General features: G+C 39.1%; 1 protein-coding gene across 2 annotated transcripts in view; it reads left to right on the forward strand.

Moving 5' to 3' along the window:
* The window catches only part of ASXL2 (ASXL transcriptional regulator 2), an 81,582-nt gene that overhangs the window by 48,699 nt on the left and 20,640 nt on the right, over positions 1-12,243 (forward strand). Inside the window, exon 1 of one of the 2 annotated variants that reach the window (XM_081942362.1) lies at positions 9,677-9,869. The exons of the other annotated variant lie outside the window; for it this stretch is intronic. Coding sequence (XP_081798488.1) covers positions 9,773-9,869 — 97 coding nt within the window. The 5' untranslated portion in view covers positions 9,677-9,772. Of the gene's footprint in view, positions 1-9,676; positions 9,870-12,243 lie in introns of those variants that run through there. 2 annotated transcript variants of the gene reach the window in all.

The following is a 12,243-nucleotide window of genomic DNA, read 5'->3' on the forward strand; positions in this document are numbered from 1 at the left end:
GTAGCTGAACATTGTAGATGGACATTGAAGCTTTTATGGATTGTCCTAGTATTGCTCTAGACCACTATTTCTTAAACTTTTTCTCCCTTGAACCACTTCCCACCTTTAAAAATTATAGAAGCCTCAAAAGAACTTCGTTTGCATGGTTCGTATTTATTGATACTCAACTATATTTAAAATTAGAATACATGCATTTGCTGCCAAAACTGGTTCTTACAATTATTTGATGGGACTTTGATACAGTATTGTATTATATTTTTTAAACATAGGCAGGAAATTTTGACTTTTCAAACCTCTGGGAGGGACTTGCGGGAACACCAAGGATCCTACGACCAGTTTTTAAGAAACGTTACTCTAGACCAGGGGTGTCAAACTCAATTTCATTGAGGGCTGCATCAGGGTTGTGTTTGACCTTGGGGGGCCAGGTGGGCATGGCTAGCTTGAAGTCACTTGTGTCGGGGGGTCCCTGTGGTGGCCAGAGTGCTCTGCCAGCGAAAATGGGCTCTCGTGCTGCGACAGCTTCCTGCAACCCTTTGCCAGAGAAAGTGGAGCTCGGGAGGGCTGCCTACAGCCCTCCCGAGCTTCATTTTCTCTCGCAGAAGCACCGCTGGCTGGTCCTTTGCTATTTCCAGGGCGGCCCCACGGGCCAGATCTAAGCACTCTGTGGACTGGATTCGGCCCCCGGGCCTTGCATTTGACATTCCTGCTCTAGACAGAGCTTTGTAACGTTTCCCGGTCTGCTTCTTTTCTAAAATGCCAAAAGCTTATATGTTTTGAAAGCATCTTTTCACAGGTGGAAATGATACACACCGTCCTCAACTTACTGTGACAGTTGAGAACAGAATTTCTATCTCTTAACTAATGGGGTTGTAAAGTACACTTGTATTGTTTAGCAACATCAGTCCCTGCAGTCCTGGTGGCCATCATGAATTGAACCCACAGTCATTAGTTGAAGCAACTACCAGTTGGTTTCTCATAACCAAAGTCAGCGGGAATTTGCAAGTACCATAGTGGCAGGCAATTGGTTGTTACCAGATGGAGGAGGAGTGAGGGGTGGAGGGGACTGTCAGGGAGGTCATGAGGTGAGGGAGGGTCAACAGGAGTGTGAGGGTGTATGCCGTCCAGAATCACTTGGTTGAGTTGAATGGCTATAGAAAATGAATGAATGAATGAATAAATAGATAGATAAATAGATAAATAAGAGAAGTAGCATACAGATTGGGGAGGCTGTACAAGGGTGCAAGGAGATGTGTGCAAGGCCTGAGGTTCAGGAGGGATATATATATGGGCACGAGGGGATATGCAAGAGATTAGTGCAGGTTAGGAAGGGTGTGAGAGGATGCATGAAAGTCAGGGATGTGTGTGAGGGGTGTGTTATGGGTTTGGAAAGGTGTATGAGAGGTTGTGCAAGAGGCACAAGTCGGTGAAGGTGCACAGGTGAACAAAAGACACAAATTAGGGAAGGTGTGCAAGGCTGTCTGGGTGCATCAGTGGTGCAGGGCTGGTCAGGGAGAGGGTGAAGGGGGTGCACTAAAAGCAATAGGTTAGGAAGGCTACCGGGGGGGGGGGTGAGTAGCCACAGGTGGGGAGACTTACCCCAGTAACTTTTGACTTCCTGTAATGACCTTGAGGGATGAGGGGAAGAGATGCTCCTAGAAAATACTTGACAAGAGAGGGAGGAAACCCCAGTGGCTTAATTGTCAGGAGAAATTTAGGAAAGACCCGCCCTAATTGATCAGGTTAAAAGTGGCAGTGGGAGATTTGAATCTGTAGGCTTGCAAGATTCTTTTAATGTAGCCTTGCAATAAAAGTAGAATAAGCTCATCTAATCATATTTCCTGTCTGGTTTACCTGGGGGGGCTGACATCAATCTTGCAAATCTCAAGGTACAAACCACTACATAGATTCTCTTCTGTTGGAAAATATTAGTTTACTAGAAAAGATATTGTAAAAGGCTGTATGTAGACCAGACCTGTGAAAATTGAATGCAGTAATTTGGGGACTGGAGGCTATAAGTATAACATCTTTTGCAATAGCAAGGCAATAATGCAAAGCAAGGAGGTCTGTGTCATTCATTTGCCTTGGCTGTTTCCTAGATGGGAAGGGATTTGATTTTGATTTTAAAAAATCTATTTTGGAATTTACATTGCTCTTTGTGTTCCAAAATAATAGAAAACGAAAACATCAATTTTTAGCAGTTATGGTCAGAAGTGGCTCTAGCAGTTACTTTAAAGAATGGATCATTAAAAGGTAGTTAAAAAGCCTCAGGTGACTTACTTTTTCCTAACTCAAGTGAGAGACCAATTGATCCACATCAGAGTTGAAGCTTTCTTCATTCAGGAATTGTCCCCTTCTGTATCATTCCAACCTCTCTTTAAAATTAGAAAGAGGAATTCCCACCTATTGATCTCAGAGTAGAAACAACTGTAGTGAGGTTTGTTTGCTTATTTAACAAATTTACAGTATATAGTAGTGATGGTGTACCTATGGCACGCGTGCCACAGGTGGCACGCGGAGCCATTTGTCAGGGCACGCGAGGGGCTGCTGTGCCAGCTGGCCAGCGCGCATGCACGTTCTGGCCAGCTGAGTTCACCATTTTTAAAAGCCATTTTTCGCCCTCCCCAGGCTCCAGAGGCTTTATAGGAGCCTGGGGAGGGCGAAAAGAGCCTCCCCCGTTCCCCCGGAGGCTTCAGGGACCATTTGGAGGCTTCCCTGAAGCCTTCTGAACGCTTAAAACGACCCTCCAAGCAAACCGGAAATGACTTCTGGTTTGCTCGGAGGGTCTTTTTAAGCGCTCCGAAGCGCTCCCCCTACTTGTGGCATGCGAGCCAAAAAAGATTCGCCATCACTGGTATATAGCCTCCCATCTCAGAGGCCATCTCACATTAAACGATATTGATATTGGACAGATACAGAGTTGGTCCAGATCTCAAAGCATATTAGGCCTTTCTAGAATAAACCCCTCTCCTGCTGACATAACAGAATGTCACTTTATAGATTTAAAAAAAAATTAACCTGCCTTTCAGGAAATATCAACAAATAAGATTGACTCTTTTGTGTCAGAACGATGATAAGCAAAGGGAGAATTAGAGGCGGACTGTATACCAAGAATACTGAATATTGTACATTGTACTATGTTTTTACAGGCAGTCCTCAACTTACAACCACCATTGAGACTGGAATTGCTGCCCTGTCGTAAATAGTTGTAGTTGTATGTCAAGTCATACCCAATTTTACGATAATTTTTATTGTGATTGTCAAGCAAATTATCATGTGTCTGAAGTGAATTGTGGTTTTTAAGCAAATCAGGTGGTCATTAAGCAAATCCAGCTTCCCCCAATGGGCTTCCCCAACCATGGCAAGAAAGGTAGCATATTGCAATCTTGTGACCGCAAGATATTGCAATCAGTCATGAATGCAAACTGGTTGCCAAATGCCCCTGTTATGATCACATGACTCTGGGGGTGATGCGATTATCATAAGCGTGAGTACAGTTTGTGTCACTTTTTCCATTGCAATTTTGAACAAACAAGTCAAGGACTACCACCACATACAAAGAGCAGCTGCAAAGGAACTATTTGGTCCCTCAGTGGGTTCTGAATGCCAGTAGCTTTGCAAAAGCTTTGTTTCTTGTGTGTATCTTTAAATTGAGAAGTTAATCACAAAAACTAGGGGAAGGTTACAATACAAGATAAATAATTATTGTCCAACTTAGTGACAAAATGTTAATACATATTCTCAATGCTCTTCCATCAAGATTATCTCAAAAAATGGAGAAATATAAAGTAACATTTTGGGATGGAATATGTACTTGGAGAAGCAGTGGGGGAGAGTTTTGGCAACACAGAACTTTCTCAGAGAGAGGCCTAGATTAAGAGACTATGGTGTCACAAGATGGATGGGGGATGGGGGGGAAGGTTCAGGGTATCCACATCCTACAACCTTGATGGTGAACCTATGGCACGCATGCCACAGGAGGCACACAGAGCCCTCCCTGTGGGCATGCCAGCCATTGCCTCAGCCCAGCTCCACCATGTATGCGCACATGCCTCTTGCCGGCCAGCTTTGGTCCTCCAATGCTATTGTATTTCAGCATTAATTTGCAATCCAGACTAATTGTTCTTTTTTGCACTGATTTTTTTAAAAAACCTGTTGAAGACTAATGTTAATTTGCCTTAAACCACACCTTCTTTCTCTCAGTACAATAATAGACAATATATATTCCTCTAAGTGTTGCTGAATTTTAGCTTCTCTGGGTTGTAACCACGTGGCCAGTGGTGAGACAAAAGGGAAATGCATTGAAGTTCTAAAAAATTGTGCAAAAAGAATTGAGAAGCTTGGTTTTGCAGAATGTATAAAATCAAGTTACTGAAAGAGTCTGTCTTGTTTCATTAACTTTTGAACATAAAAGAATTATATAAAGAACCTATTGAGCAAATTTCTTTCTTTTATGCTGCTACACTGGAGTATTTAAAACACCGTGGTTTCATCTCAGTCCTGTTCTGATATTTTAACTGAAGATTGTTGAAAGTTCAAAGGGGATGTAATTAATACAGGAAGAAGTGTCAGCAGAGTACATGACTTTCAAGTTAGCATGTGACTCTGGAGAGGATTGCTTTATTTATCTTGCTTCAGTTACAGATTGCTAACTGTTTTGAGGCTTGGTAATAAAATTAATGTGCCAAGTGCTCTTTTATTAGAATGGGATCTCTTCCAGCTTGTGCCGAAAAGGTCTCGATATTATTTATTTTCTCAATAAGAGTATACTTGATAGTTTGTCTTCCCTGACCCAAAGAGCTTGCAGTTGTCAAGGAAACCATTTTACCATTCATAAGTTGGGAGGTAGATGGAAAGTACATGAAGGAATATGCTGGATCCAATATAATCACACCGATTGTGTTCAATATTCCAAACACTATAGCTTCAATTGCAGTATTGCTAAGCTATGCAGATCAATAATGGCAATTATTGTTTAGCTGGAATATCTTATAAAGTTTGGTGTAATTCTTTCAGTAGCACACACATGCAAGAAATATACTTATGGGTCATCATACAATCCAATAAAACATAATAACTCCAGGGCTTGGGAAATATTTTATTGATACATATTTAAAATGTTGTTGGATAGATTTGGACCTCCACTATATAGCCTCCACTTGAATGCATGGTGTGAAAAGAAGTTTACAATCACTCTTGATAACTGGTGTATTGAGATATTCATAATTGTCTTGATTTTTTTTTAATTGTTCAAATTTTTTATTAGTTTTAAAAATTTTACAAGGAAAGGGGGTTATAGGGTTATAAAACATTTTGACAGCTACATCGTGTGGGGTGGAGAAGCCCCCCCAGGTCTTGCAACTTTTACAATCGAAGATAGAAAAATATCAACATTTACATAGGTATTAGCAGTTTTAAGTTTAACACAAAATCATCAGTATGTTTCAATCATTTGTTTTGTATCACTTCCATAAAAGTACATTGTAACAACAATTGCAATCGTGTTTCAAATCACTTTTGTGATCTGAGTCTTCTAGTTGTTGCGTCCTCCCTCCCGTCTACCGGCTGAGCCTCAGCCCCTCCCTCCTTTGTTTCTTGTGTAACATCCCCCATTTCGCCTAAGCGAGCACTGTGTTTTTTAGTGAAAGCCTCTGCTTCCACTACTGTGTTAATTCTAATTCTGCTGCCCTCCCAAAAAATCAACATGCCTTCTGGAAACAGCCACCTGAACCAAACCCCATTATTGTATAATGTTTTTGCTAAGAAGGAATATTTCCTTCTGTTATCTCTTACTTTCTTTGGGATAATTGTCTTGATTTTTTAGATGTAGTCACACTTCAGTGTTCTTTTAGGGATATTGTATGGAATTTTACATCTGGCCTTCCTCATGCAATACAAGAGTATCTAGAAAGCAGTTAAAGTCATGGCTCACAACCTTTCTACTATATTGGATTTTTACATGAAGAATTAATAGATGAATAGAGAGGAGAGAAAAGTAAGATACTTCATTCCTTGATTCTATGGAATCTCCAATATATTCACTAAAGACAATATGATATGGTGAAAATTCTTGTATGGAGATTCAGTCATATACAGTTCTTTTAGTTAAGCTGAAGTGGAGGACCTTTAAGTTCCTGAGAGTCACATTCCATTCCAGGAGCAAACGTCTATGGCAAGTTACTGCTTGTGTTTGAGACGATAGCTTATAACTGCATATCAGCATTTTCAAAATGATAGCAGTCTAATCCTGTCAGTTCATAACCCTGAACAGCAATGCTGCTATTAAATATGCCTTCTAGCCAAAAATGTTGAGTGTGCTGCCCTATTTGTAGTAGCAGAAGGGTAGAGGTGGAATGGGGGTTAATTGTAGAGTTTTAACTATATTTTTAATCCTATATGCTGCCCAGAGTAATTGTGTATATGCTGGGCAGTTATATAAAATTGCTTAATGGATACGTTTACTATTTGAACACAGGCTAAGTGAGCCTCAAGAACAGTAGTCTGAAGTAGCTACAAGTAGTTTGAATAAAAAGTCAGATCCCTTATTTTGCCCATGATAAAAGGTCTTTACTCTCTTGGGTTGTTTAGAGTGATGCGGTGGCCTAGAGGTGAAGATGCTTGCCTCCCACTCATAAGCTTGAGAGTTCAATACTAGGAAGCAACAGGTATTTCTCTATAAAGAGAAAAGATCTGTTGTGAACTCCGCATAGGCGTCAGGAAGGGCATTTAGCCAGTAAACACTCAGTTCCATTCAGTCGCCCCTACTCCACTCTGATAAAAGGGATTACAGGGTCATAAAAATAAACAAAATTCTCTTAAGTTGTTTCAATTATGAATTCCTGATGATCAGTGTAATATTGATATGGCAAATAATACTGACCACTGTGATACATTTTCACAACATTTTCCTAATGAAACTACTCAAGTTTGCTAAAGTTTTGACTTCCCAGGCAGAGTGTGAAAGGATAACTGGAACAACATAATGTTATCTGGGATTTGTTTCAGTTTGTATATTTCTAATGAAATGGGTAGGATGCCTTTTATTATGAGCTCCAACACTTATGGTTTATTATCTATACTTTCCTTCGCTCCTTCAACTGGATCTAAGTAGTCAGTGCTTTCTTAGGGGAAGATGTACTAGATGCCTTCAAGGAGGAATTAATGTGTCTTTCTTGTGAAGACGCCTTCCTTGGATTTTCCCTTCTTAGGGATAGCTGTGGAGAAAGTGGTGTGGCTTCAATTATAAGTGCACTAGATGAAGCGTATTATCTGGGCCATTTTCGGGCCCTAAATAGAACAGAAATGGATAGATGACTTTGGTGGACTATCTCATAGCATGGATAGAGAGACTGTCCTATCCTTATTGTCATCTTAAGTGGCATTTTGTAGCATTAACTATGATATGCTTTTGGATGAGTTGTGAGAGTTGGACACATGTTTTACAGTGGTTCTTCCTTCCTAAATAGACACTACTGGAAGCAGTAGTGCAAGGAGTTGAACTGGTGTGCTCTGTCTAATTCCTAATGTTTAACATGTATACAAAAAGATGCAGGATAAGTATGGCATTGATACCAAATTGTGTCTTCTTGGACAAAGCCAAAGGTGCAAAATAATTCTTGACCCAGTGCTGGGAGGTTCTGATAACCTGAATGGAAGAAACAAGCTGGATGAACTATTTATCTAAAAATAATCTGGCACTCTGTTTGCTCAGGTTTTAACCATGAATGGTGTTCCATCCTCAGTGAAAGAGTTGTTTTGTGAGTTGTATGTCTTCTTGTCAAATTTGCAGATAGAAGCCGTGACCTTTGCACAACTTCAACTGATAGGCCAGCTGCAGCCATATCTGGAGCAGGAGCCCTGGCAATAGTAATCCATGTTTTCCTCATCACAGGATGCACTGCTGGAGCACGGTGTACATGGGGCTTCCTTTGAAGACTAACCAGAAACTGCAGCTAGTACAGATGCAAGTATCTACATGCTGGCAAGTGAGACCTGCTGCAGCTGTATAATGTTACGCATTGGCTTTCAATAGAATTACAAATACTATTCAAAGTAGTGGCTGCAAGAGAAGATACTTGTGGGGTCACCTTCTCCAGAAAGATCTATTATCTCTTCAGTATGTTCATTCCAGTTGGGGATGCTAAATGTTCCCCATATAGGAAAGATCACCCTGGATATTTCTGTGTGGCACAGAGTAGTCCAGTTTGTACCAATTCTGATACATTTTCCTAAAACTGCCAAGACCGACCTTTTCTGCAGTGCATTTGATGGGCTGGCACCAGCACATTCAAAGCTATTTATTACCAATTTTAAATACTGAATTGCACTTTCGGTGTTTTAATTGCATTTTTAAATTTTTAATGCTACTTTCAATTGCCATGAGTTGCGAGATTCAATAGTGTATAAACAAATAAAGTCAATATGAATAATTTCAAACAAAGTATTAGGTAAGGACTTGCATGACAATATAATATTATTTAAAGGGGAGTCTACAAAAACATAATAGTAAAATTTCCTTTGAGTCAAATTTGCCTCTGGTGGCTTCATGGATATATCCATATAGCTTTCTTTGCAATAAAAAAGAAGTGGTCTCTTATAACCTTATGGGGGGGATTTTGAAATCTCCTAGAAGCAGTTACTGTATCTTTGAACAGACATATTATGGTTTTGGCAGGCTACAATGGAAACTAAATTTCCAAAAGCATATCTCATTGGTTGCAAATATTCATGAGAAGATGTTGCAAAGACCTGAAGAAAACTGGCTGCTCTTTTGAGTTTCTTTAGAAGTTGGCTCTTTCAGTCCAGTGGCAAGTTGACAAGAAGTCCTGTTAAATGGCAAGTTCTAGAAAAAATTTAAAAAAGGCAGATTTGTTTCCCTTATTCCCTTCATTATTGACCTAGGTCTTTAAAAGTAGTAAAAATAATGTCATGTGAGCTTCATAGAATTATGCTCATAGTAGCTGTTACTCACAAGTTGTCCTTATTGTTAGAAAAATTACACAAAACGTCTGAAGAAGCTCAAAGTACATCTCCTCATGTATCCTCTGAATATCTGCATTTGGTGCAAAACCAGTGGAAGTCACTGAGATTTCTCAAATATTGGTTTGATAATTCAAAAACTTGTAGTAAAATTGGTTTCACCTAGTAAAAAAATACAGAGACGGACAAAAGAATGGTTGCATTTGTCCTTTTATTCCGTTCAAAAACTCAAAAGAAGAATACTCTGACTTCATTGCTTGAGTTGCTGCAAACATAATCTTGAAAGTTTTTTTGCTCCTTTGGAACTCCTATCACAACTATTACATCCCCTTCTTGTTCTTTTGTAACACAGCTCTTAAATGTGTGGATGTCTGTGGTTGGATGCAATTAAAATCTTGCATTATTGTAAGTGCTTGAGCAGAGCTCAAGAAGCAAATCTAAAAGGCCAAGGCCTGACAAACTTGGACTCTTTTTCAAATACTTTAGTTTTTGACTGGGAAGAAGTGGAACTAGAGTATCTACACTTTAAATTTTGTATCCTTTGAGGGAAGCGGACTGGCTTTGTTGAGCTTTGCAATTTAGCTTAATGCATCATCATCGTTATGTATATATGTACAAAACAGGAAGTCCTTTCAGATCATATCGGCAATCTACTTCCTTATATGTACAAAAATAAAGTTGACTGAAACAGCAAAGGCAAAAATTGATACAACATAGGCAAGCCCCGTATTTTTAGGCCTATCCAATCGTGGGGCAGAAGGGGTTTAATACCTAAGATTGCAATTTTTTTTTCTGTATGTGTTCCTGCAAGACCCCAAGGCAGGTACCAATCCAGGTTATAATTTTTTTTCTGGGTGCTGTAACCATGTCCACAAATGAGATTCCTTTGCAAGGTAAGACTACATTTCCCTATCTTGAAGTGAATTTAGATAATTTTCCCCACAATATTTTGCAGTGAATGTTGTTCGTATTGGAAGAAGCAGGAGGTTCTTTATGATTCCAGGCAATAGTTGTTGAATTAAAGAGCTGGCCTTTATTAGAGCTAGCAACTCTCTGTATAACTAGGCTAACTGAACATTAGAGAAGAGGGAGAATGCAAATGTGGATTATTTTTCTGAGTCGGTTACTGATGGGGACTGTGGTTAGTCTACAGTTGATCAATTCAAGTTTTCCAAATTTCAGAAATCTAGTAGAAAGGCTTTTGATCACCACGATTGCTATTTGTTTTGATGATGCTACAACTCTGAATCTGAGCAGCCAAGTGCTTTGCAGCCAGAAAATCCTGGGTAACGGAAAGCCTTTGAACTGTTCACAAAGGGGTTGGTTTCTAGTCATGTATCCATATACAGCTGGAAGGTTGGAAGAATAGTGTAATCCAAACCAGAAAATATGAACAGTTAATTGTTGAATAGATCAACTGGAATATGATCAACTGCAATGTATTTGAACTGGGTACCCAAATGATGAGTCTGGTCTATACTCTGAGATCTGTATCGGTGTTTCAGACGAGTCCCTAGAGTATTCTGTGCTAAGAGCCAAGGACAATATAGAAACTTTCAGTAATTGATTCTCATCCATTTATAAAATGCTTAAAAGGTGGGAGCGCTATAGAAAATAAGATACTTTGGAAAGATAGTCTAGGTTTGTGGAGGTCAGTCATCTGGTTGAAATAACAAATATCTGTGGACACAGTGCATTTATAGCTTTCAATAGAATGGTACTAATCTCTGAAATAAAAGAAAGGACTGCCTTTTAAGGAAAGTACCGAATGTTTTTACACCAATTGATCATTTGTTTTAATAGGATGTATAGGTTGTGCTTTTACAAACATACAAAATTGATGTAATGATTCCACAGGCAAAATCTGATAGCAGTTTTACATATTCCACAACTGTTCTGTTCTAGGAGACTGTTTAATCTTGATTGAGTCTTCATTTGTTAGACTTCCTTCATGTACTAGTTTGGAAGGTCATCAGCAAAGTCCTTGGTGCTCTCTGAGTTTGGTTGTTTGCTTGTAGATGTTTCATTACCCTACTGGGTGACATCCCCAGTCGAATAGTTTCCCTAGCAGTAGATGGCACTTACTGTCTATCAGTAATTGCTTCTTTAAGTGTCTGCACACTTTTGTTTGTATCAGTGATAACAAGCAGATTTAAAGCTTTACATAGACCTAATGTCCATCACGGAGTTTTTCAGTTGCCTACATGAACATTTCCAGTAATCAGTGAATGTTACATTTGTTTCTGATATGCAAATACTGAAAAACCAGAGGTGGTTGTTTACCTTAACCATGTATCTGGAACAGAAATGATGGGAGCTGGAATTGTTGCCAGGTGACTTCCAGAATAAAAGCCAAGGTCACCTTTGATATGTGATAATTATCTTTTCCATGTGGAATCTGCCCATCCAATGAGATCCAAGGAGATGGGGATGGGTCTTCTTGGGAATGCCTCTTGTTCTTTGGAGCAGCTCACCCCTAGAGCTGAATTCTTCTATTACTATCCTGGATAATTATTTGATTATTGTTCTAAAAATCTTGCTCTTTAAAGGGGCTTATGGAGAGGGAAAGGAAGACGGAATGTTCTCCCAAAGAAATGATCAAGGAATTAGTGGAGGTGTGTGATTGAAATTATTGGGGTTCTTTGTTTGTTTTGACGTTTGTGTGTGTGTGTGTGTGTGTGTGTCTGTGTACATGCTATGTGATATACTTGTAATAAGCTTACAAAAAATATTCTTTGTAAGTAGCCAGTCAACAGATTGCAATGGCATAGACACCTTTGTAATAAATAACTAATTTAGTGTAATGGGGAAAAACTAAAGCCAAGTGGCTCTGTGACTGGATAGTCTACTGTCCAAATTCCAGTAACTAATAGACAACTTCAGAACATTAGTACTGCCTTCTTATAGTCTTATGGATAATAAAGGACTATGATTCTACTGAACCTCTTAGACTTATGGAAGTTAGATATAAAATTATTTAAAACCATGGATCGTATAATATCTTATTCTCAAATAATTCTTAGTTTCTTCTTTCTCTTGGTTCATTGGATTCATTTACAATAATAGGCCAATTATTTGTCATAAAGAAAATATGTACTTCTTTATTGCCTTTCTTAGTTAGTTAGTTTATTTAATTATGAATGATATTTATAGCTTTCAGAACTCTAGGCTGGATACAAATAAGGCATACACGTAAAGGAAACAAAGAAGGGCACAGCAGTTACTGTATTTTTGGAGTATAAGATGCATCTTTTTCCCTTAAAAAAA

This window comes from Natrix helvetica, assembly GCF_964273705.1.
Source record: "Natrix helvetica genome assembly, chromosome: 2".
NCBI classification, from domain to species: Eukaryota; Metazoa; Chordata; class Lepidosauria; order Squamata; family Natricidae; genus Natrix; species Natrix helvetica.